The 27,196-nt window shown below is 40.6% G+C and overlaps 2 protein-coding genes across 3 annotated transcripts in view; one reads left to right on the forward strand and one right to left on the reverse strand.

Moving 5' to 3' along the window:
• The window catches only part of LOC106567100 (adenosine deaminase), a 57,223-nt gene extending 51,601 nt beyond the window's left edge, over positions 1 to 5,622 (forward strand). Inside the window, exons 8-11 of the mRNA XM_014135994.3 lie at positions 3,413 to 3,514; positions 4,440 to 4,507; positions 4,683 to 4,812; positions 4,971 to 5,622. Coding sequence (XP_013991469.1) covers positions 3,413 to 3,514; positions 4,440 to 4,507; positions 4,683 to 4,812; positions 4,971 to 5,102 — 432 coding nt within the window. The 3' untranslated portion in view covers positions 5,103 to 5,622. The remainder of the gene's footprint in view (positions 1 to 3,412; positions 3,515 to 4,439; positions 4,508 to 4,682; positions 4,813 to 4,970) is intronic.
• Positions 5,623 to 9,270: 3,648 nt separating this feature from the next.
• LOC106567099 (cAMP-dependent protein kinase inhibitor gamma) lies at positions 9,271 to 25,844 on the reverse strand. Of its 2 annotated transcripts, none has more exons than XM_014135993.3 (3): positions 25,660 to 25,844; positions 10,509 to 10,693; positions 9,271 to 9,922 (listed from the first exon to the last, which is right to left on the reverse strand). In XM_014135993.3, the coding sequence occupies exons 2-3, from the start codon at positions 10,663 to 10,665 to the stop codon at positions 9,840 to 9,842; spliced, it is 240 nt and encodes a 79-aa protein (XP_013991468.1). In that variant the 5' UTR covers positions 10,666 to 10,693; positions 25,660 to 25,844; the 3' UTR covers positions 9,271 to 9,839. The 2 variants fall into 2 exon arrangements, with proteins under 2 accessions (XP_013991468.1, XP_045549225.1); XM_045693269.2 differs by lacking the exon at positions 25,660 to 25,844 and adding an exon at positions 15,035 to 15,054.
• Positions 25,845 to 27,196: the final 1,352 nt, after the last annotated feature.

Here is a 27,196-nt window from a genome sequence, read left to right on the forward strand (position 1 = left end):
AAAGTGATAACTAAGTGGCTCGGGGAACAAAACATCGATATTTTGGGTCCATGGCCAGGAAACTCCCCAGACCATAATCCCATTGAGAATTTATGGTCAATCCTCAAGAGGCAGGTGGACAAACAAAACCCCACAAACTCCAAGCATTGATTATGCAAGAATGGGCTGCCATCAGTCAGGATGTGGCCCAGAAGTTAATTTACAGCATGCCAGGGTGGATTGCAGAGGTCTTGAAAAAGAAGGGTCAACGCTGCAAATATTGACTCTGCATCAACTTCATGTAATTGTCAATAAAAGCCTTTGACACTTATGAAATGCTTGTAATTATATTTCAGTATTCCATAGTAACATCTGACAAAAATATCTAAAGATACTGAAGTGGCAAACTTTGTGGAAATTAATATTTGTATCATTCTCAAAACCTTTGGCCACAACTGTACATCTGGTACACACAGATTTGGATGCTCACATTCTTTTGATCATAACCAGTTCCCACCGGTTTGGATGCCAACGTTAATTGGTCAAAACTAGTTCATACTGATCCTAGTCATCATCCGATTCGCATCAGATTTGGATGTTAACGTCAGATAGCAGTCCCCTCTGAACTCCATTTTCTAAAAAATAAAAATTATTTCCAAGAAATGTCAGTATCACCCTATTTATCTGTCTCTGTTCGGAACACCGTAACCACCCGCCTGACACCCTCCTTCAGATCCTAGGCAGGCCCTTGCACGGTTAAAACCAGGTCCTCAGGAGCAGTCAGCAGATGGAGTTTGATGTCCCATCTGGGTTGCCAAATATTGTGGAATATTCTAATCAAGTGAGAGAGACTTTGTCGTTTCTTCAAACAATCATTTTTATTCAATATTGATTTAATTATTGCCATAATGAAACCGTGGACTCAACAGCCTTGAATTAATAACTTCACCATGCTCAAAGGGATATTCAATGTCTGCTTATTTTTTACCCATCTACCAATAGGTGTCCTTCTTTGTAAGGCATTGGAAATCCTCCCTGGTCTTTGTAGTTGAATCTGTTTTAAATGCAATTCTCATCTGAGGGACCTTACAAATAATTGTGTGTGGGGTACAGAGATGAGTTAGTCATTCAAAAATCATGTTAAACACTTGTCATGATGTTGGCCTGTGGGTAAGGTTTATGACCCTCCATAAATACCTTTCTGAAGGACTCTTGAAAAGCCTTTGTTAAACATAGAGAGTCGGAGAACATCAAATGTTGGGGGGAAAGGAACCATATTTCGGTAATCCAACCAGTGGAAAATATGCGTTGGTACTTAATGAATATGATGTCAGTTTGGCTGTCATCTGAGACATTCTTATTCATGATAGGATGACAAACTGTATCTGGGAAAGTCTACACATTCTAGTTATCAGATTCACATGGAATTGTTGTGCAATTTAAATGTTTAAATATGAAACTATTTGAAAAGATTAAATGGAATTTTAGCTTCCAAATGAGAGAATTGGGTTTTCATAAGGATAGAGCGCTGCTCAATCAGTGGCCCGCCCATGTGAAGAGACATTGGTTATAACCAATGAAACACGCCCTTCTCTCCCCTCCTATATATAGCCCTTTTCGAAAATATAACTTTCTGTTCCGAGTACGCGAGGCCTGCAGCCTCATGTTAAAAGGATTCAGATAATAAGCTGTTCCGGGTACATTAGGGCGACGGTCCGATGTCAGAAGGATTCAGATAATAAGCTGTTTCGAGGACGTGAGGATGACGGTTCCACATTAAAAGGACTAACATGTCAACTACAGAACTAAGCCAACCTCAGCGTGAGCTTTGGTTGCGAATGGTATGAACTTTGAACTCTTATTCACTACAGAAGTGATACTTCCTAGCCGTTGAGTTAGCAGCGGCCGCTGTAAACGTGGGCTAGGAAAGGACGGACGACGGACCCAGTCTAACACAACGACGATACTACAACGTATCCAATTTACCACCAGAGACATTCTTCCGAGGACAGGAAGATCTGTTGGCCAACCCGGCCAGCATCTACGACCAACCTACCAAAGTGCAGCTCAGAGTAAATATTTATTGCATTTTCCTTTTCCAAATGGGCGGTAATTTAGAATGCATAAGATACTGTATTTACGATAGCATAGCTTCTCCCTTTGTTCCTCAGTCTTCTCGCTCTTTCACTCAAACCCAACCCCCTTTCCTTTGTGTAACCAGCCGTCATGTCGGCTCCGTCCACCAGGGAAGTTTTCTGTATGACATCATTTGCGTATATGTAATTCTGTGTGATTTATTTAGTAAATAAATAATTCAACCAAATTTGTATTGCTGATTCAACTTGTTAGCCAGGTTTCGTGAAGATAACCAAGACTTTACAACTTTCAGATGAGACTGAAATAAGGTGACGATTAATATTGACTGCTATTGATGTAAAATATTACTAGGTCTTTAAGAGTTTATTCGGAAGATAACAGCTCTATAAACACTCTTTCGTGGTGCCCTGACTTTCTAGTTAATTACATTTACATGATTAGCTTAATTACAGAGAAAGGATTTTATAGAATAGCATGTCATATCACTTAATCCGGCATAGCCAAAGACACGGCACACTATTATTGCACACAGTGCGTCCATGCAAATGTTTTCTCCTGAACTTATAGGCTTGTCATAACAAAGGGGTTGAATACTTACTGACTCAAGTCATTTCATTTTAAATACATTTGTAAAACATTTTTTTTAACATTTCACTTTGACATTATTGGGTTTTGTGTGTAGGTCAATGACAAAACAAAATCGCAATTTAATGAATTTTAAATTTAGGCTGTAACAAGTCAAGGGGAACAAGTCAAGGGGTTTGAATCCTTTCTGAAGGCACTGTATCAAACTCAACCATTTATCTTTTCCAGTGATGAAGACATGGATGTCTCATAGTATGGTGGGGTATGCAAAATGGGTCAACTTTAAGCACCTCTGTTTTGAAATTCAGGTCCAAAAAGTAACTTTCTGACCACTTCTTACATGGGCAAACATGTATGGACGGTTTTGTTTAAATCAAAAGGGATGCTGTCAAAAAGTGATTGAATTCATATGGATTTAACCAATAGCCAGTAGTTCTGCTAACGTGTAAATGAAAATATTTTTACCTTAACCTTTGTGCATAGCTGCGGGAAGTAGGGGTGCTGAGGGTTCTGCAGAACCCATTGATAAATCACAAAGAAAAAATAAATATAGAAAAATAATTATAGAAAAAATAATAATAATCACAATTTCGGCACTAGGGTCTTTATTACTCCCATATGAGCGGAGAAAAATATACTTGAGAGCAGAGCGGGGAGAAAAATACCCCTCCCCAGCACAAAACATATTTAACATGATTATTCTGCCATGCCTTTGAACTGCTTGGTGACCCATATCTGATGTCCTTTTCAGGCTGTGGAGGTCCTGAAAGCAGAGAGAGTAGGACATGGATACAACACACTGAAGGATCAAGTGTTGTACAAACAGCTCCTGGAGCAGAACATGCATTTTGAGGTAAGAATGTGCACGTTTAATTTTCACCTGTAATGAAAGTTACATTGAGCTTTGTAGACACAGTATATTACACGATGTATCACTCACATAAAACAAGCCAAATACACTGTGTACAAAACATTAGAAACACCTTCCTAATATTGAGTTGCACCCCCTTTTGCCGTCAGAACAGCCTCAATTCGTCGGGGCATGGACTCTACAAGGTGTTGAAAGTGTTACGTAGGTATGCTGGCCCATGTTGACTCCGATGCTTCCCACAGTTGTCAAGATGTCCTTTGGGTGGTGGACCATTGTTGATACACACGGGACACTGTTGAGCGTGACAAACCCAGCAGTGTTGCAGTTCTTGACACTCAAACCGGTGCGCCTGACACTTACTACCAGTCCCCGTTCAAAGGCACTTAAATCTTTTGTCTTGCCCATTCACCCTCTGAATGGCACACATACACAATCCATGTCTCAAGTTTCTCAAGGCTCAAAATTCCTTCTTTAAACTGTCTCATCTACACTGATTGAAGTGGATTAACAAGTGACATCAATAAGGGATCATAGCTTTCACCTGGATTCACTTGCTCAGTCTGTCATGGAAAGAGCAGTCATGTTCCTAATGTTTTGTACACTCTGTGTATATCCTACCATGTAGGCCTGTATGGCAGCTAGTGCACAGGGACCTCTGGTGGTCACGGAGAGACATCACACAGACTAGTCTCATCCGCTAGCCGTACATCTGACTACGTCCCGATTCACCACTCCTTATTTTGAAGTGTGCACTTCTACACTTTCTGGCATGGATTTAACAATGGCGGAAACTTACACCAATCGTATTTTTTCTTATTGTTTTAAAAAAGAGTGGGAGTGTGCAAGGGCACACTTCTGGAAAAGGTTGGAGACTATAGGTACATGAAGGAATGCTGTGTGATTTCAGGTGTGTCCCATATCCAGCAGACTGACTGGAGCCTGTCATCCAGACTTCACCGAGCATCCTGTCATCACGTAAACTGTCTTTCACTCCCTATATTATTTGAATGATACTTCTTTGGATCAAGTTTTCACCAATTCATGAAGATCGCAGTACAGGCTCAGCTTGTTTCATTTTCGTTAAGGTTTACTTCATCGCCTCGGAATGACGTGTGTGTGTGTGTGTGTGTGTGTGTGTGTGTGTGTGTAGATTCAGGAAGGATAAGGCCAACTACTCCCTGAACACAGATGACCCTTTGATTTTCAACTCCACCCTGCACTTAGACTACATCACTGCCAAGAAGTACATGGGCTTCACTGAAGAGGAATTCAAGAGACTGGTACAAAGCATATTTGAACTCTTATTCCAATTTGGCATTATGGTTTAATACCGTGAAATACTATCTACCACTGTTGATAATACCATGTATGTAAAATACTACAGTATACTCACCTTTGGATGGTTGAATGTTTCTCTCTCACTCACCTTGTTTTCCAGAACATAAACTCAGCTAACTCCAGCTTCTTGCCTGAGAGGGAGAAGAAGGATCTTGTTAACAAGTTGTATGAAGCCTATGGGATGGTGGAGAACACTGTCTTTTTAAATGAAGCGCTGCTCAAATCCGCTTAAATGGGAACACAACAAACCAGGAACCAACCACTTTAAACTCTTACTTCCCCACTGACCACTCTGAAATGTCTATGCTCCTATGTGTACATACATTGAACCAGCAATATGTTATTGTACTGCTGTACATAGCTTAAACGCTCTCATTGCAACTGTGGATCCCACTGATAAAGCAGTTGTTTAGCCTACTGTGGAATTGGTGCAGAAATATAAAGATGGTCTTAAATGCTTTATTTCAATCTGATGGTAAAAAGTACAATCTGTTTGGTCTTGCTCAAAGTGAAACAGCCAGTTATAACATACCTTGCCTCATCAAACAACAAGCACTTTATATGCCTCAGTCAATTCTCAAAGTACTTTTTGCATCTGGTATATATCATTCATTGAATGTAATAGATGTGTACTATCCATTTATGCTTAAAGGTAAGTACTTTTCATCTACTGGTGGTAAAGGAAAGCTATTGTGTACTATATATCAGTTGTGCCTAGGTCACGTGAGATAGGTCTATAGACCGTTCGAATCACCATGCCCACAACTTAATTTAAAAAATGTGGGGATGCATCAGGTTTACCAGCTCTATACCAAATTGTTTCTAAACAGTTAATGTTATAGTTGACCACTAGGTAGCGAACTGTATCTACTAAAGTGGTCTTACAGTTTTAACAATAACTTGTAAGATGTTTTTTCTCAGATTTTATAGCGTAACACATTTTATATATTTTTGCATTTTACTAATTTGAAGGTAATTCAATGTATTAAACATCTCTTCTGTGGAGGACAATGACGTTAAAATACGAGCAATGTCTACAATGAAACACTTTTGCATCAAATGGTCTTCTCATTCTTGAAACGTATCAGAATAAAACTACAACATGGACATCACCTCACTATACACAATGTAGTTCAAATGTAAAACCACATTTCATGGCAACCTCCGTATTGAATCTCTTACTGGAAAAGCACACATATGGAGAATCAGCAGGACCCAGGCACTTGGAGAGCTTCCTAATGAGTAACACTTCACTAAAATGTGCTTCTTCTCCTTTATCGAATAAAGACTTACTGTAAATGGAAGTTCAGGTGCTCCTTCCTATTGGCCAAAATGTAAACATTGGCTTCCTGTGACCATTCCAATGCACACAAAGCTGTTTATGGTCATAATTATAAGTGCAAATATGAAACTTCCACCAGTCATGCGTTTCTTTGAGGGGGCTAACGCCATTGTTTTAAAAAAAAACATTGAGTGGAACCCCCTAAATATACACAAAAAAATATAAACGCAACATGTAAAGTGCTGTTCCCATGTTTCATGAGCTGATATAAAAGAACCCAGAAATGTTCCATAATTACAAAAATCTCCCCTCATTCTGTGCACAAATGTGTTTACATCCCTCTTGCTGAGCCTTTTTCCTTTGCCAAGATAATCCCTCCACCTGACAGGTGTGGCATATCAAGAAGCTAATTAAACAGCATGCTCATAACACAGGTGCACCTTGTGCTGGGGACAATAAAAGGCCACTCAAATTAAGTTTTCACGTTTTGAGGGAGCGTGCAATTGGAATGCTGACTGCAGGAATGTCCACCAGAGCTGTTGCAAGATAATTGAATTTCCATTTCCCTTCGATAAACTGCCCCGAACGTTGTTTTAGAGAACTTGGCAGTACGTCCAACCAGCCTCACAAAATCAGACAAAGTGTATGGCGTTGTGTGGGCAAGTAGTTTGCTAATGTCAACATTGTGAGCAGAGTGCCCCATGGTGGCGGTGGGGTTATGGTATGGGCAGGCATAAGCGACAGACAATGAACACCATTGCATTTTATCAATAGCAATGCACAGAGATACCGTGATGAGATCCTGGGGCCCATTGTTGTACAATTCATCCACTGCCATCACCTCATGTTTCAGCATGATAATGTACTGCCCCATGTCGCAAGGATCTGTACACATTTCCTGGAAGCTGAAAATGTCCCAGTTTTTACATGGCCTGCATACTCCCCAGACATTTCACCCATGGGGCATGTTTGGGATGCTGTGGATCGACATTTACGACAGCATGTTCCCTCCAATATCAAGCAACTTTGCACAGCCATTGAAGAATGGGGCAACATTCCACAGGCCACAATCTACAGCCTGATCAACTCTATGTGAAGGAAATGTGTTGCGCTGCATGAGGAAAATGGTGGTCACACCTGATACTGACTGGTTTTCTGATCCATGCCCCTACCATTTTTTTTTAAAGGTATCTGTCACAAACAAATGCATTTCTGTATTCCCAGTCATGTGAAATCCATAGATTAGGGCCTAATTGACTGATTTCCTTACATGAACTGTAACACAAAGTCTTCAAAATTGTTGCGTTTATATTTTTGTTCAGTATAATTAGCATAATACAAAAGTCCCCATAAAAATCTGTCAATTTAAGAGAGATGTGGAGACCCCTTCAAATTAGTGGATTCGACTATTTCAGCCACACCAGTTGCTGACAGATGTTTAAAATCGAGCACACAGCCATGCAATCTCCATGGTCAAACATTGGCAGTAGAATGGCCTTACTGAAGAGCTCAGTGACTTTCAACGTGGCACTGTCATAGGATGCGACCTTTCCATCAAGTCAGTTTGTCAAATTTCTGCCCTGCTAGTGCTGTTGTTGTGAAGTGAATCGTCTAAGAGAACCAACGGTTCAGCCAGAAGTGGTAGGCCACACAAGCTCACAGATCGGAACTGCCGAGTGCTGAAGCACTTAGCATGTAAAAATCATCTGTCCTCAGTTGCAACACTTACTACGGAGTTCCAAACTGCCGCTGGAAGCAATGTCAGCACAATAACTTTTCGTTGGGAGCTCCATGGCCGAGCAGCCGCACCCAAGCCTAAGATCCCCATGCGCAATGCCAAACATTGGCTGCAGTGGTGTAAAGCTTGCCGCTATTGGACTCTGGAGCAGTAGGAAACGCATTCTCGGGAGTGATGAATCACGCTTCACCATCTGTCTGACGGAGGAATCTGGGTTTGGAGGATGCCAGGAGAACGCTACCTGCTCCAATGCATATTGCCAACTGTAAAGTTAGGTGTAGGAGGAATAATGGCCTGGGGCTTTTTCATGGTTCAAGCTAGGCCCCTTAGTTCCCATGAAGGGAAATCTTAACGCTACAGCATTCTGTGGTAAAAGTTTGGGGATGGCAATTTCCTGTTTCAGCATGACAATGCCCCCGTGCACAATGCGAGGTTCTTACAGAAATGGTTTGTCGAGATCGGTGTGGAAGAACTTGACTGGCCTGCAAAGAGGCCTGACCTCAACCCCATCGAACACCTTTGGGATGAATTGGAACGCCGACTGCAAGCCAGGCCTAATCGGCCAACATCAGTGCCCGACCTCACTAATGCTCGTGGCTGAGTGGAAGCAAGTCCTCGCAGCAATTTTCCAACATCTAGTGGAAAGCCTCCCCAGAAGAGTGGAGGCTGTTATAGCAGCAAAGGGGGGACCAACTCCATATTAATGCCCATGATTTTGAAATGATGTTCGACGAGTAGGTGTCCACATACTTTTGGTCATGTAGTGCATCAGTTTTTTTGCATTGGATGTGTCTCAATCCACCGCATCTGCCAATGTCGCACTTCCGCATCTGCGGTGAAAGGTGATAGAGCTGCAAAACTATTATGACCCCTCTATGGAAAGATGAGACTCATGAACAAGATGGGGTTCTCAGTTTTGCTCTACGACCCCCACAAGAGTCTTGGGACTCGTCTGAAGTCATCACAGCTGATCTGCCAACGTCTGTCTGTAGGTGAGACTCTCACGAACATGTCGGTTGTTTTGTTCTAGGATGCACACAAGACTTGTCTGAAGGTCCCTCGGTACCAGTTGAAAAAAATGAATGGAAGTATATATGGAGACTGTTTAGTGCCCAAAATAAAGGGTTAAATACAATGTAAAAAATATATTAAAAAGAAAATAGTTTTCACCTCTCAGATATAGGATAGGCACTTCAGAACAAACTTCCTTTAGATTTTTTGGGTGGGACTGTTGTTCCTTGTAGTGAATCTGTTATTCAATGAGTTTGTATGGGCTAATAGCAGTAAAGACAAAAACATTTTTTTTTGGTGTCTTATAATTCAAAATCAAATCACTAAATGATCCTTGGTATGACCTTAAAACAATTCCATATAGCTTAGTACTTATTACACATTTTATTGCACAAAGAAATTCCTATTACAAAGGTATCAGAGAACCATTTGAAATAAATATGACCATTACAGTACATTGTAATTGCAACTTCATGTGTTATTGTAAAAGAAAGGGTAAACTAAGGAACATTTTTAACTGGGCCACTAACAGCCACAAACGTACACAAAACAAAAGGAGTAACAAATGATTATAGATTCTGTATAGCTCTTCTTCTTGATGGGAGTTCGGTCCAAAGTTCTGTGCTTTCTCATAATGATATGAGAACATTTCCTTTACCACTGTATTCCAGCAGCAACTATAGGCCAGGATCAGATGTAGTCCTACTTGTCAACTGTCAAGTTCTATCAACTCCATTTCCCACAATGCCAATTGATAAAGGAGAAGAAGTATCATGCAACTGGACCAGCAAAGCTCCATCAGAGCTACACAGTGAGAGATTATGTCATCACTGTTGAGAAGTAGGATTCAGGCAGGCAGGACAACCAGTAGATCCCCTCTCTCCGTGTCTCCTGCTGTCCTTTCCTGTCTGTGTCCCTCTCCTCTCCTGTGAGGTGGTTTACGATGGGCCCTTGCCTCCCTGGGCCTCTTGGCTGGTTGACCCTTCACCCTCAGGAGCTGGTGATGCACCAGTCTCTCCTTCTGAAAGACAGAGGAAAAATGGTCCATTAAAAACACAGCAACCACAAAGGATCTTTTTCCACATAAACCGTTTCATACAGCGCAAGTGAACAGCAAACCTGGTTTCAAAGAACAAATAAAGCAACACCTCACGGCATAATGCCTCTCCATGTGACCTAATTTGTATGTACTGTGCACAGTCTACAGATGTGTATGTGTAACCGATAGATACACGCACACATTATTATGCTTTAGTCGTATTGTTGTAAATAAGGTATCATTTTTTTTATTCGTAATAAATTAGCAAAAAAATTCTAAACTATTTTTGTCATTATGGGGTATTGCTATTTTAGAATAAGGCTGTAATATAACAAAATGAGGAAAAAGGGAAGAGGTCTGAATACTTTCCGAATGCACTGTATAAGTCTAATATCTATGTTCATGTTTTATAGGTATGTCAATTGTAAAGTATTTTTGTCTAATGTATGTTTCATTATATGTTGGACCCCAGGAAGACTAGCTGTCGCCATTGGCGTCGGCTAATGGGGATCCTAATAAAATCATAAACCATGAAGACACCTCCTGGTTATATAGCATATATGCTCACCTGCAGCCTTCAGGTCCATCCCTTCCATGTCTTTGGTTAATTCACTGGTGCTGGCTGCTGCCCCCTGTCCCTGGATGTCAGGTACTGCGTTCCTGCGGCCTGTACGATCACAATTGATGAAGTCAGAGTACGACGTTGTTGTCTCCACATCCATCATCTGTCCATGACCAGAAACCGCATTACACCTGCAGAGAGAGGGATGGAGAAAGTGGGAAAGAGAGAGAGAACACAGATGATGCAAAAGAAATCAATACACACTTGGGCTTTTCAAAGTCCTACTACCGTGCCAAACAAAACCAAGCTGTATGGAGCTGGCCTGGTTATGCATCCACCATAGCAGCTGGAACTGTGTAAAAACGGGAAATAAATATCTGAGGCACCACAGTTTGGGTCGGGTTAACACACTAGTCTGAGGGGTATGACTCTGTCAATGTTGAGCCATACAGGTCTGTGCCATTCTGTAGCAACAGTGAAGGAGTTCATTATTGCCATTTGTATTTCTGCACAGGGGCTAATGGAGCTAGTGTCAGTGTTAATTCACCAACCTAATTACAAAAAGAAAAAAACAGGAGCGTTGATCTGGGACGCAAACCTTCACTCACTTCGGCCGTCTAAAAACTACTCACACAAACAATGCAAGCTTGCAGGAAGTCCTTCTTTATAGGAAATAAGGAGCTTTTATTGAAGTAAAACACAAGAAGTGATCAATATGATCCAAAGTGTCTGACTGTGCTTATAAAGCCATTGAAAAGGGCGGAGGTCGGCCGGGGGAGAGAAAAAAAGAAAAGAATGAGTTCAAGTAAAGAGCGTATTGAGCTCAGCTCACATTAGCTATCGATTCCTCCCTGTTCTGTCTTTTTCTTCTTAGCCCATATTAAAATTGGGTCATGGATCCTGCCAGGGACTACAACACTATACAACTGGTGGTTCCTAGGAGAAAAGGAGGGTGCTCCAGAAAGAAAAGACAATCTCCTACTTTTTAAAGTAGGGCCTTCCTCTGGAAAAGAGATGGAGACTGAATCTATTAGCTGGTTAAACCAGACTGAATTCTGCACTCACCATTGTTTGAAACAACTGTGACATGTAGCAAAATCTTTTGGATGCCAAGCTATGAATTTGTTGGCCTGGTGTGTCGGACAATTACAGGCAGCTGGACGAGTGGACCTATCCTACTCCCACACTTCCCTCCTCCAACCACCATTAAGAATCAGCCATGGTTGGCCTATAGTCAAGAGCCTCGTCGTGGCACGGCCAACAGCATTACAAAGAGTTGATAAAACATCTGAATGTCAATCTCGAGCATAACAAAGTTCTTCATAGTTTGATAGTCTAGGTCACGTCGCCACAAAAAAAAAAAAAACACTGTCAACGGATTCAACAAAACATTGAACCATGAAGAATTTTTGGAGAAAAACTAAGTTGGCAGCAACAGCCTTCTCTCCTTCTCTCATTTTAGCAGTGACACGGTAACCCTGGGTCGGGTGGTTGTCAAACACTTCACTCACATTCCTTCAGTATCACTCAGAGGAACTCATCATTCAGAATGGCTTCCTCTCTACAGATATTATAAATATTATAAGTGCCCAGTGTCAGTCGGTATGGAGCAAGGGCAGCTGTGTCTGTGCTGCTTGAAAAATGAGGAATGAGCTGCAGGGGAGAGAGAGAGCCGCATAGAATTAGATTACTAGAACAGACATTTCCATTCAAGTTAACACTCCGTGATGGGTGGACCGGTGACCTTATTAGTCAAATTGTCATGCTCTGAAAGGTTTAATCCGACCTCCCCTCCAGGAGAGGACAGCACCCCAGGAAATGTCACTGAGCATAGGGCTTCCCTGGGCTGATCCAGAGCATTCATCATCCACCCATTAGCTAGTACCATGACCATGCTTCTCACAAAAACATCCACCCAAAAATAAAAAATACCTCCTCTAATCTATTTTCTCTGCAGACAGAAATTGTGTTTCAGATGTACCTTAGATCAACATTAGAAAACTTGCTAATGCAGCACTTTTCGGTGAAAGATGTTCAGTTGTTATTGTCTGCCTCGCGACAGCGTTTGGGACCTTATCTAATTGCCATTTTTGTGGTCTAATGAGGACTTACCCACACATGCTGCTTTTCAGCCTCTTCCCCCCCCCCCCCCCCCCCCCCCCCCCCCCCACACACACACGATCATTAACAAGCTGGTTTCCATGGAGGGATGTTCTGATGTTCTGCCCTTTAGCACATTTACTCTGCTCTGTGGAGGCTTAAGAACGCTGCAGCATCGTATTGAAACTTCTGTGTGTGTTTGTGCATTATCTACAGTAGACATAGACGTGTTATTATAATGTATGGCACTGTCTGCTTGAGGCAAGCAGTTTGTTACTGTAACCAAGTTCTACCTCAGTTCGCCACTTCACTTTTACTGTAGTCTATGGTTAAACAGTTTGCTTTCCCAGTGCCACGGTTTAAAAGTCACAATGGTAACTCGATATATTAGCCTAAAGGGCTCTCTTTATGTCCTGAAAAGGGTAGAGCAGGGGAGGAGAGGAAACTGTACCCAGTTGCATGTTTTAACACTACCAGAGGTCAAATGTGTGCTTTCAGCCCAGACAAAAACACCTTAACTCTCTACGGGAAATCACTACTGTAGAGTGCATTACAGTCAGTGTGATCTGTTAGTTTAGCTCAGTGCTCGCTCTACTGCAAGACACTAATGTGTGTTTACAATGTTCCGTGAATCTCTGATAGAGCTTTGATTCTCGGAACAAGAGGCTGAGCTTTCATTGGCTCCATTTACAATACATCACTAGTTGAATTTGTGAGAGAGAGCAACCTGGAATCAGGGGTAGATGTAACATAGTAAAATGTAAATCCGAGAGACTAATTAGTATATGTTACGTTTTGCATGGCATATATTAATTTGTGGATGTCCATTTCGTATGGTATATGTTACAAATTGCAATTTGTACAATATGTTACACGAATTGCAATTTGTACAATATGTTACACGTGTTGCAATTTGTACAATATGTTACAAAACTTGATGATATGTTACGAATTCCAATTTGTTGTGACTAATGTTAGCTAGGTGACTAAAGCTGTTAGCTAGGTGGCTAACATTAGCTGGGTTAGGGGTTAAGATTAGGAGTTAGGTAAAAGGGTTAAGGTTACGGGAAGAGTTAGCTAACATGCTAAGTAGTGGCGACGTAACTAGAAAGTAAGATAAAGTTGTTGCAAAGTTGCTAATTAGACAAAACGCTAAAGTTGTTCGTGATGAGATTCGAACACGCAACGTTTGGGTTGCTAGATGTTGGCGTTATACGGCCGACCAACCGTACTTTCGTTTTAGCCTTAAGTAACCTTCTGTCTTATGCAACCAGGTAGCCTAGTGGTTAGAGCTGGAGCGAGAGAAGAATCCCCGAGCTGACAAGGCCAAAATATGTTGTTTTGCCCCTGAGCAAGGCAGTTAACCCACTGTTCCCGGGCGCCGTGGATGTCGACCAAGGCAGCCCCCTGCACCTCTCTGATTCAGAGGGGTTCAGTTAAATGCAAGACACATTTCAGTTGTACAACTGACTAGGTATTCCCCTTACCAAACGTAACATACAGTTGAGTGTCCTGGCTTTACGTTTACTATGCTACGTCTTTGAAACCAGGCTGGAGCGAGAGAAGGGTCTTGATTGAATAAAGGGCTTTGTTTACAGTATATGAACATCACCGACAAGACAACATGATGTAATAGGACCACCACCACACACACGCATGCACCAATAATCAACAAATTAAATGAAATTGTATTGGTCACATACACATATTTAGCAGATGTTATTGTAGCCTGTGAGATCAGCCAGGGAACAGAATGAATATGAGTCAGCAGAATGACCATAGTGCTTTCACTGGCCATTAGGGAGAGATGCTGGTCCAATCACACCGGAGCCGTTTAAGCCTGATCACTGTAATAAACTACATTATCTGCAATAACCTGCACAAAGAAAAGCCGCCTTGCTGTCTTCTAAACCCATTAGGGCAGTCTCCTGCCCAATTTGAAGTCTGTCAACTATTTCACTGCATTTATTGATGGAGGGGAGAAGGCCTAGGCTACACATGACTTAATCCAACTCCCTCATAGCAACAAGCTAATCTTCTGTGACTATTCTTATCTCCTGCCTGGTTGCTTTGGGGATCTGTTCATTATATTTAAGCTACAGTAATGGAGAAAACAAATGTAGGGTGTAATTATTATAGGCTAAACATGTTAGCTAGACAATAAGAATGATCAAAACAAGAGCTCTTCCCTTTTAAATAGCAGAACAAAGGGTATGCGTTTGCTGATATAGGGATGCAAAACAACAAACAGGGAGAAACCATAGGAAACCATGCCCAACCAGCTGAGTAGGACACTCAACTTCCCTAATATTCCTGTTAAACAGGAATGCCAAGTCCAGCCAAACACCAAAAAGCCTTTATAATCAAACCATATGCCACATTCATTCAGAATTTTCAGAAAGAAAAAAAGACAGTAAAGTTCTACAATTTACCAAAAATAAAATCGGAAGAAGAGTGTCAACAAACTCCAAGTTTTAGAACTACAAACTCAGTGTGTGTAAAGCAGACAGCAGTCCATCGAGGCTTTCTCTTGGAAAGAAAGCTAAGTGTGGCTCAGCTATGGCACAGTGCCGCCACTCCTTCCCCTCCTCGAAGCCAGGGCTTCACCGCGACACTGGGAGAGTCTGGGTGCTGGCCGTTCCCATGCCGTCAGCAGCTACTGTCTGCGTGGACTACCAGCCCATTCCACAACACTGAGGAGTTGCATTTCCTCCAGCAACAGGGTTAGCATTGTTGTTCTACACAGCGCTTCCGTTTCTTTCATAAATAAAATCAATAAAAGAGAGTGTCTATTGAAAACTGGTGGCGAGTATGTGCTCTGTATATCCTTCCTCTTTTTATGAGGCCGCCGGACTTTGGTACGAATACTTAATTTCCCCTGGTAGTAGTGAGAAGTCTAAAAGTTAAATCAGAAAGATAGCCTGGTGTGAGTTGAGGGAGAACTTGCAGCAGTTTGCATTTGTGAATTAACAAATTCCCTGACTGACTGAGAGGGAGGCTTAGGCTCTAACATCTTTGCCAAGTTTAATTTAGAAGAGTAACTAAGGGTTTTTTCAGAACCTCTCAACTGCAGTTGCCCTCATTGCTCCCTGTGGCTCACTATGTAAATCTCTATGTAAATCTAGCCAAATCGTTCCCATAGCTACAGACCTAGCCTATCATTAAGGGATAACACACTACTTAATGCAATCTGTTTTCTCCCTCTTTTGATGCTGTAGAAACAATGTTGATTGGCAATATCCAATTGACATTTCTTGAACGATCATTTGGATCATTGTGTGTTGGTAATAATCGATGGGGTGAGCTGAGCAGTGCTCTGAGGGAGTAACAGGGAGACCCAGCGGATGTGAAGTCCTAGCGGGCAGCCTGGTTCTTGTTCAGCAGCGCACGCTGTAGCAAAACATTTTACAACAGTAAACAAAATCTTTGTTCTTATTTGACAAGTTCAGCTGGTAATTTACTGTTTCAAAAGGGACTCTACTGAACACCACAACCATTCTGCTTTAGGACCTTCAGCTGGAGGATGACATCACTGGGGCTTCACCCGTCGTCCCTCACATGACTCACCACATCTCAGGAAGTCCTTCATAACTTCCACATATTCTCAAGGTGCCTAATCAACTAACACAGCTTCCCTGAAAAACTTGCTGCTCCCAGGCCCACTGAATAAAATCAACATCATCTACTGTAATACACCAATGGCAGGCCTTACATCCACTCGCGTTACAGAATTATGACTACCCGGAAACTCATACATTAATTAACATCTAAACAGCCTTTTGAATCTTTTAAAATCCTAGTAGGCCAAAAATCCTGAGGACGTCAAATTTTACCCCAAACATAATGTGGAAAGAACTACCATGAAGGTTAATATTAATCTTGCTTCATAGGTTCTTCAAGGCATATCAGAATTCTCCTTGATGCCCAAAACCAGAAGGCAAAGTTAAGGTCATGAACAAGAATAAAATAGTCTCACAACACAGGTAGAATACATTCTTTACAGTAGGCCATTCTGTTCTCTATTTTGGCCTAGTTCAGTGTGTTACAGGCTACCTAAAGCTAGGTCAATATCAGTGCCTGTGGACCACAGGCTTAATGCATTATAACAATGTAGGGCCCGTGGAGATACATAATGGTTGTCTCCTCACAATGCCACCACACCACATGACCACAATGGAATAAAGTGACTTCCATCTTGAGGGCAAAGCAGCACAAAAGCAGAAAGTGTATAGTACCACTGGTGAATGAATGTCGTCCATGAGTGGAAATAGAGAGGAGAAAGGAGCTGTACAATTAAATAAGCTTTTCTATTCTCTTCTCCAGAATACATTAGAGGGATACGTGTGTAGATTACCCTATAACCCTGCTCCACCCTGTCAGCCAGACATGTCAGATCAGTGAGCAATAGTAATGGCATATTTTTGTAGGCACTAACCGAGGCTAACTCCACCCTGGCTCAGTGTCCAAAGCCTATGGGGAAATTAATGTTTTTTTTTGATAAATGACTAAAATAAAGCCCTTAAGAGATCTTATAATTTTGTTCTATAAAATAATCTTCATCAGCTAACATCAATGTGTAAATTCTGAAGCATTTATGTAATGAAAACAATGAAAACGCTAACGATGTGCTAACATTTAAAAAATAAAACTTTAATTCTGGTTGCATGCCTTTCATGTCTACCTAACAGGCTTCGCTTGCCTTATCAGACGGACCCAATGTCTCCTCTGGATAACATCATTCAGGAAGCGATAAAACAAGCACCTTCCCGCTGAAGAGATATGGTTGCAGCCTGGAGTAAAACAACATAACATCCTTGCGTTTTCGTTCAAGCTGGTAAGCAGAAAGCTAACTAAGCTAACTAGCTTTTTGGCAGACTAGTGTAGCGTAGACTAGTTTGTGTGCTCCGCGTAGTAACGGGAAAAATTATGCGACTAATGTAGTTCCATATCTCTGGCCGTTAGCGACTCATTAGTAAATAACTTTAGCACATAAAGGCTTCATAATTCATAAAAAGTTAACGTTAACTGACCGATATCTCATAGAACAAAACATACAAGATCTTCTAAGCCTGTGTTAACCTCAGACCTTATTTTCGGCGTATATCCCAAAATACTATTCTTTTCCCCATAGGAATAGCCAACGAACCAGAGGTAGAAAATGCTAACTTATTTCCGTTTTTTTTAGGACTACAAGCTGGCGAGCTCTATAACTGTACTGTAGCAACATGGCCTGCCAGACCTATACAGCAAGGGGCTTCCCCAGTCCGTGTGTGGAGGACAGCCACAAATCACAGCTGAGGCTGAGTCAGAAGCAGGTGTTAACAGCTTTAGAAGAAAACTGCTGATGCTAACAGTCCAAAGAACTCACTCATCTCTGGACGTCATAGAAAAGCCGCATACATATTGGAACTGGTCTCCCCCCCCATGCTGGTAAATCACCATCGATTTACCATCGTAAATCAAAAAGTGTAATGAGGATTAAAAGAAATGCATGTACTTTTGAGACAGACTGGGAGGATAAGCAAAGGCACAAACACTTACATTCTTCTCTTTTCTGGTGCAGAATGAGTTTATAGGAAAAAGCTAACGAGCCAAAACACCCATATGGTGAGGCACAGGGGTGCTTCTGGAATGGCAATCTATTCCACATACGGCTCTGGTCAAAAGTAGTGCACTATATCGGAAATAGGGTGCCATTTTGGATGCGGTCAGAAACTCACTGGAGAAGATAATGTTCCTGATATTAAATAGAAAAAAGCTCTGAAGTTCTGAAGAAATGTTCCTAAAACAACAGTGACTAAAACAACCGTGACAGAAAGTACAATTTGTGCTGCTTTTCTTTAGAGTAAATGTCATCGTGCTATCTTTCTAAGCCAGCTAAACAAACACAGATCTGATTCCGCCAAATGGAATGTGATATGGCCTACCTAACAATGCTGAACATGTGCAAGAGTAAAGTTGAGTATGACATGTTTTTTTCCAAACATTTACCAATAATCCCCGTTTGTTACTTTAAGCTGAATGCACATGTATCGGTGTCAAGCAGGGCCCGGGTTTCCCCGACAACAACTTACAAGTGTTTTAATGATGCATCTTCCCTTCAACAGCAGAAACCACTTTGTTACCAATTATTTTTCCCTAGTCTTGCTCAACTAAAAATGTCTCATCTCAACTTTTTAAGTCACTCAAACAAAACGATTGAGTTACATTTATCTAATATTTTGTCATAGTTGGATATATATAATCTAATAAATTAGCTCCATAAACGTTTTTTTTTTTTTTTAATATAGACCAGTATGGGAGCCTAAAGATAAATAATCCACATGGTCAGAGAAAAAAATGTAATCTATATATATATATTTTTTTAATTGTTCAGTGGGGCAAAATGCCCCTAGGGCAATCAACACAAGTCAAATGGTACCTATATTAGCATTTTCCAAATCATCTAGTAACACAATCAACTGAGATATTTTAGGATGATTTGGACAAAAAAAAAATTCTAACTATTAATAGTGACATGTGCAATGTCTTTTTGTTCAGATATTTGAATGATTTAAAATAAGACACCTAGACTTCAGGTTTTTAAGAGTCAATTACTCAAAAAAGCCCAAATAAAATGTATAAAATTGATTTTAACACACTAATCTTTAGGGGGCATTTCGCCCCATAGACAGGGGTGTTTTGCCCTTATAGTGGCGCAAAATCTGTTTTTATTGAACCACAACATAAAATTGCCGCCTTATTTCCCTTCAAAATGTGTCTTAACAAACATAGCTTTTTTCCCAGTCAGAAAACAGACATTTCCTTTAAGGGGGACAGTTTCCCCCAAGTTACCCTACTGATAGGACAGAAACAAAAAGGGAGTGCTGCTCTCGGATCAGCTTTCTCTATTCAAACCTTACCTTAACATTATAATTATTTCACAATACTAATGACGGATCAGCTCCTAGAGATATTGCCACCATCGGCTGCAAATATTGAGGTGGCTTATTCTAATGCTTACTCAATAAAAATGCACAAAAATCACCGATTCGGCACATCATTGCACATGTTAGGCTACACACATCATGAAAAATAGAGACAAATTAGACAGTAGCCTACAAGTAGCAAAATAGTGATTGAAATACATCTCATGTTCAATATGATTGAAAAAGGCCAATAGTCTGTTTATATTTTAATGCAGTCATACCGGTTTTCATTTGAAGCTTCTCTTTAAATGTCGCTTGTTTGTATCAATTGCAAAGACATTGGCAACTTTGTGTTTGTAGTCAACTTCGTTCTAAAGTTATCAGCGGTCACAGAGAGAAGGCTAAACCATGTGATTCTGTGTTTTGGAGAGATCTTCTGTGTATGAAGTGACGCGGGAGGGCAAATAAGCATCTAATGACGCACAGCTGTTCTAAGAGTGGCCTGAGGCAGGCGTAAGATTACGAGCATTTCAAGTGAAACGATAAGGGGAAATTTTAAAAAAAAATGGTCAACTTCATATTCATAATTTCCAGCACTACCCGAATATCAACATACTGTATGTGAAAATGGCACATCTATGTTTTGTAGTGCAATTAGTCAAAAGCAATGCCTACTCATAATTGGTTAAAATTACAGGATGCACACCGATGTCATTGGAAACACTTATCGTCTATATTTTTTACTACAAAACATAGGAACACTCCATTTTCACATATGTTGATGTCGGGGTGATGCTGGAGATGATGAATATGAAGTTGAAACCTTTTGACATTTCCCTTTAATAACGATGATTTTGGGAAACAGCTCCGAGATTTAATGATGCTCCTACGAAAGGTTCTAACGGTCAACTTACATGTTGACCACACCACTCGCGTCGCAAAATAAAAATGTACACATACATATTATTTAATCATTGCACCCACACTGCTCGCGAGCGTCTGCATGGCCAGGCACTAAAATAGAATTTGCTTCTATTTGTGACGCTCAACGCGCTGCAAGTCCGGCCTCTCCCATCTCGTTGGTTTTTAGGAGTACATACCCACGTGGGTAATTTAAAGATGAACTGAGGTTCACAAGTGGCACAGCGGTCCAAGGCACTGCATCTTAGTGCTAGAGACGTCACTAGAGACACCCTGGTTTGAATCCAGGCTGTATCATAACCGGCCGTAATTGGGAGTCCAATAGGGCGGTGCACAATTGGCCCAGCGTCGTCCGGGTTTGGCCGGTGTAGGCCGTCATTGTAAATAAGAATTTCTTCTTAACTGACTTGCCTAGTTAAATAAAAGGTAAAAAAAAAAAAAAACTGAGGTCCACACTCCAGTCGGTTGTGGTAATGCACCGAAAGTTGGTTGCCAACCGCCATATAAAGTCCAAAATAAGAAGAAGCCTGAAGGAAGGAAGGAAGGAAGGAAGGAAGGAAGGAAGGAAGGAAGGAAGGAAGGAAGGAAGGAAGGAAGGAAGGAAGGAAGGAAGGAAGGAAGGAAGGAAGGAAGGAGAGATGACTGGAGACTAATTTGGTTTGCCGTTTTATCTGTGGATTAATTGTCGGAGTAGAGGACCTTGTGCATTTCAGGTAAAATAACAACCCAATGTTTATATCCCAGGACAAATGAGCTAGCAACAGCAAGCTAGCTAGCTAAATTGCCATACATGCTTAATGCTTTTCGACCTGTCCCCAAATTAATATAATTGGTTCAGAGTTTGTTTTGATATTTCAACCTGTGTGTCCTGATCGCGTCTGCTGTGGGTGGACAAAATACAAATTGCGCACGATGGCGCACACGGTCTGGTCAGCATGTTAGCCTTAAGATGTTTTTGGGAAACCGAACACAGGCCACATTGCAAAGACGAGACAAGCAGATAACTCTGAGGAGGAGAGTCAAGAGAGTGGGAATATTTAGAAGTCTCTTTAGCTCTGTTCACTATCACAGTGGTAGAAAGGGATCATGGTGACAGACTAAGTATATTTCTGCTCCCATATTTAACATACAACTCTGCTAGAGTTGTTTATGGACTTGCTTCTCCAAACCACACAGTCAGACTTAAAAGTAAAAAGAGGATGGGACTAAAACAGGACCACCATGCTTTACTTCTTAGAATAAACAGGGGAGGGAAGAGAGGAGAGGAAAGAATGCATGTTTATTATTGTGGTTGTGGCCAAATAAGGCAATCTGTTATTGGATCATACTGGAAAACACCCTGTTATGCATGCATGTGTTTAGCGACTGAACTGGTATCTACACAAAACAACTAGTAGGGTACAGCTTTTTTTCAACACCTGTTACAGTAAATGTCCTCCCCAACCAAACTGAACACATCTCAATCCCTTACCAGGGCTAAAACATATCCACAGCTGCATCAGGTCTCGCAGCCTCAGCCTTGTCCTCTCCCACAAATCTACCAGGATGTGGATGTCCAGTGATTCAATTTGCTTTGTACAGAATGAGGAGGGTGGAAGTGAAGGCACAACATTCCCCCGTAAGCAGCAAGCTTTTAAACAGCAAACTTGGGTAATCATTATGGATTGTTATAAGTAATCAAACCAGCTATTCACTATAATAACTACATGAAGATTATTGAGAAATGTCATCTTAGTTGCTAGTTATTTACCCAGGTTACCCAGTCATGTTAATTAGTTTTTAAAGTCAATCATTAACGTTATTCTAAGAGGGCATCAATCATACCCGCTTAGCACTAACTAACCCTTTACATGTTCTTAATGACTAAGCTTACGTAGTTATTTTGCTAAACCAATTAACATCGACTTCCTGAAAAAGTTTGAAAACACAAAGTGATGTATAATATGAAAATCATGACTCGACTTAACTAAAATAATGCCACGATTAAGTTAGAGACTTAAGAAGCAGCACATTTGGACAAATCTTAAGTCTGGTCTACAGATGAGGTGTGTGTGTGTGCGCGCGCATGTATCTATGATGTCTTTGTGCAGTAAGCGCCATTTATCTTCCTGCCAGTCATTTGGTCATGAGAAAGTGAAGGAGCTATAAACAGACACAACCAAATGTCCTCCAGCCTGGTCTAACTACAGAGCGTATGCTCTTCAAGTACATCAAACTTTCAGAGGGGGCTCACTAGTAATTTTGAAGGTAAAATAAATTATGAGCATCACCAACACAGTGAATGGGAAAATGGATTCAAAGAGAACTCTGCTGGTGATTTGCTGAATGCGCACTCCTAAAAGGAGAGCTGTGATTGGTTAATGACATACACTACCGGTCAAAAGTTTTAGAAAACCTACTCATTCAAGGGTTTTTATTTTTAAAGCTGTCGTCAAGGCAAAGGGTGGCTATTTGAAGAATCTCAAATATAAAATATATTTTGATTTGTTTAACACTTTTTTGGTTACTACATGATTCCATATGTGTTATTTCATAGTTTTGATGTCTTGACTATTAATCTACAATGTAGAAAATAGTAAAAATAAAGAAAATCCCTTGAATGAGTAGGTGTTCTAAAACTTTTGACCGGTGGTGTACGACAAATTTTATTCATAGAAATTGACATAGAATATCTTTCATAGTACCTGAGAGCCCACTATGGAAATGTAACACGTCTGAAGAGTACAGAGAGTATATGAATGTTTAATGTTGAAAAAATGTATGTGAAAATTGTTATTTAAGAATTTCGACATACTCCATATTTGAGAGCACACTATAAGGAGTATAATGACATCAAGATGTCTGTATCATGTACAGTTCACGGATCATAGGGTCTTGCATGTATAGCTCTAAAAAGGGTCTAAAATGGCCACTTATCATCATGATTTTCTCAAACACTGTGATACAAATGTAAAAAGTATGTAAAACATCCTTCCTCCCAATGAGGTTTCTTTGTGAGAATTGCCAGAACAACCCGAGATACCAAAAATATTTTCAGCCTATCCTGGCGTGGGATTGCCCACGTAACCAGATTTACACCAGAGACCAAAATAATATACTTCCTGAGGGAAGAAAGTGATGGCCACCACACCCAAAACGATAAACAACCACACACAACAACCAACCTACATCGCTAACCCAACAACACACACACACACAGTACTTTACACTCGCCCAGAGTAGGCCTACTCTACAGGGGATTCAATCTTAATTTTTCCTGGCTAATAATGTTATTGTTACCTTGGCAGCTATCAACATACACACAGATATGACATCCATTAGCTGAAGTGGGAGTTGTAAAAGAAAGAATAGAGTGGTTCTTCTGGTGCTACTGCAGATACACAGTACAGGCTTACAGAACATTAGCATTATTGTTGATCCGTGAAGACTTAACTTCATCTGAAAGATAGAAAATGACTCATGCTTTTCAGCCCTGGTCTTAGAGGTGTGTGCAGGCTTTTGTCCAAGTTCATATCATCTGATTCAGCTAATGGTCTTGTTTATCAAGTGATTGTGCTGCTGGCCTTGGAACAAAAACCCTGCAAATACACATTGCATCCATACAGGACCAAGAGGGAACATTGACCAAAGCAAGAGGGCTATATTTTTCTACCAGAAACATGCCGATGGTGTATTCACTAGAAACCAAACGACAAGTGAACTTGTCCACTAAGAAATTATTGTTTTTGGTTACAGTTCGCACTAATTAACACACCCCGGGTCCACTGGGGCCCCCCTTCATCTACTACTGGGTGAATAGGCACCGTCTCCATTTACACCAACACACCCAAATGATAATCATGTGTTCATACAGATAACCAGATACAGCAGTACCTGGTCACAAGAAATCCCTCTGTCAAGGCAAATTGTAAACTGCACATGCAAATGTGATGATCATGATCTTATCAGAGGGTATTTGTTGAGAATGGTTATTTTAAAGAGGACTATGTGAAAACACCAATAGCAATCCTCTTTAAAGTGAACTCTGGGGTAAACAAAAATAAAAACTCAGTTCTCTTTGCATTGATGCTGCACTTGCCTTTGAACGAGGACTCAACTCGTTTCCCAGTTTACTTCACCATTTTGTGGTCCGAGTCCCCTTTGAATTCACTAGGTTTAGAAAGGAACCAAAGATCTTTTTCCAACATTCACTCAATGCAGGACAAGCCATTCTGTCAGAACGTGTTATTGGACAGCTAGATATACCTACTTACATTGTGGAAGCTAATAGATGGCACTTATTATTTGACCCCGCTGGCCATGTATGAAAGTTTGAACATCTTGAAGAACAATCTGGCCGTAATGCCCAAGTACTAAATCTCCACCCACACTGCCACCATTCAGAGCCTGGTTCCTCTAGCTTTCTTCCTAGGTTCCTTTACCGTAACCATTTAAAATGTCAACTTCAATTGGGTCCCAGGAATCCCGGAAAGCAATTACCTTTATTTTGTACGCTATTTTGTGATTCTCACCAAATATGTTGTAGTCTACTCACACTATTCAAACCCCACAATCGAATAAACAGTTTATGAAGCTCGCTTAGCATATAGAACACATATTGTAAACTAATAATCGGAATGTATTAATCAAAACGCCACATATATTTAGGATTTTTTGTGCATCCTTGACAGTCGCTAACCAATATCCCAAAACAGCACACGTTTTTTCGGAGTTCCTTTGGAATGTTCACACTGCACACAAAACATGACTCGAACTGCACTGACTTCAAACAAATTGCCTGAAAGGGGCCAAGTGTGAAAACGCCCATTCTTTTGAAATTGTCATTGTACAGGATCAGCTTATTGGTGCTGAAAGCTGAACTTACTTATGTGTTTACCTGATTATGGTACGCAATACTCAAAACTGAATCAAATGTTGAAATATTGGACTAGTACATAAATCGCCCAGAATACTGAGAGAATAATAGGCAATCTATTTCACCGGACGATACAGTATTTTCTGGTCAGAGAATATAGCCGTTATAGATAGGAACTCCAATGAGCAAAGAATCAAATAAAACGTCCCTCAAGTCCCAAAATGTTGGCCACTTTGACGAACACACGGCCTGCATCAACATAAGAATTGTAAGCTAATTGCTCTTAGTCTAAAAGCACATCGGCCGAGGTCGTGCCGCTACAATCATTTTCACAACAATGTGTTATACTGTAACCAAAATACACATTACTAACCTTGATTCGCAAGCCTTTCTTATCTACTTGTTACAATCGGATCAAACACCAATTAAGTTTCCGGGCTCATCTGCAACACGTTGTGTAAATCTTGTAAGGATGTTGGTCTGGATTAGTGATTAAAAAAAAAAAGTATCCGAAAGCAGGATGTTTCTCTGGGAACCTCGGGGAAACAATGAGGGAAGGGTACTTCTCAAACAGCTGTTTCCAAAATGGAGTTAGCCACCCCACAGCCAATCAAACACCGTCTTGTGTTTCAGGCTTATTATTGTATTGTGTTCTGTTCTGGGCCCGGTTTCCCTATATCGATGGAATTTAGGCTTTTAATGATCTTTCCTACAACGACCGAAAGATGTAGGCAGAGAAAACTGTCGTTGTTGGACCATGTGTCAATACTGATACGATCGAAATAAATGGAGTACTGCTCTCAGATTCAAATCTTTCCTTAACATATAAAACGTATAGAATTGATTTTAACACACGAATCTTAACGCCCCCATAGACAGGGGCGTTTTGCCCTTATAGTGGCGCAAAATTTCTGTTTTTATTGAATAACAACATAAATTGTCCACTTTTTTCCCTTCAAAATGTTGTTGCCTAAGCATAGCCAGTATGCACATATCTAAATCTTACCAAAAGTAGCTTTTTGTAATAGCCTTCTTTTTTCAATTTTCGCCTAAATGACATACCCAAATCTAACTGCCTGTAACTCAGGCCCTGAAGCAAGGATATGCATATTCTTGGTACCATTTGAAAGGAAACACTTTGAAGTTTGTGGAAATGTGAATTGAATGTATGAGAATATAACACAATATATCTGGTAGAAGAAAATACAAAGAAAAAACCAACCAGTGTTTTTTTTACCACCATCTTTGAAATGCAAGAGAAAGGTCACAGTAATAGCCATCACTCTGGTTGTAATTCTGATAGTGTCCACAAGATGGCAGCAGTGTATGTGCAACGTTTCAAATTGATAACTTGAAGTGTGACTGAACCTCAAGACTGTTAGTGTGAAGTCCCCAGGTACATTTGGACAAATCGTGAAGGAGACATTCACATTAATATTCAATTTTTCTGCAAGAATATCATCAAATCTGTTTACTTGGACTTTGATTTAGCTTTCCAAGTATTAGTATTTGCAAAACAACCAGTTTTCTTATCTTCATAACTCTGGAAATCCTTATAATTGTTATCCAAAATGAAAAGGCATGCTGTTGTACAATGTTAGTAGCTACATTTTACGACATATACATGGTTTCCAGATACTCCCGTAAAGCCCAGCTCATTGACTATCTAGCTAGCTTTGCTTGGCCCCGATTGGTGCTTATTTGACAAAGATACAGTCGTTCAAGTGATGGCCGCCCGCGTCATCGGCGTGCCATGAAGGTGTCCTATAGGATATACTACACCCCTAATGAAATAGTGAAGTCTTGTTTCCTTCTAGGATCTCTGAGGAATAGATGTGAATGTGATTTTACTCATTAAAACAATGTTTAGGTTGAGATTTTCAGATTCCTTTCATTGAAAATTGAATGAG

Source organism: Salmo salar, chromosome 13 (genome assembly GCF_965601325.2).
Source record: "Salmo salar chromosome 13, fSalSal1, whole genome shotgun sequence".
Lineage (NCBI taxonomy): Eukaryota > Metazoa > Chordata > Actinopteri > Salmoniformes > Salmonidae > Salmo > Salmo salar.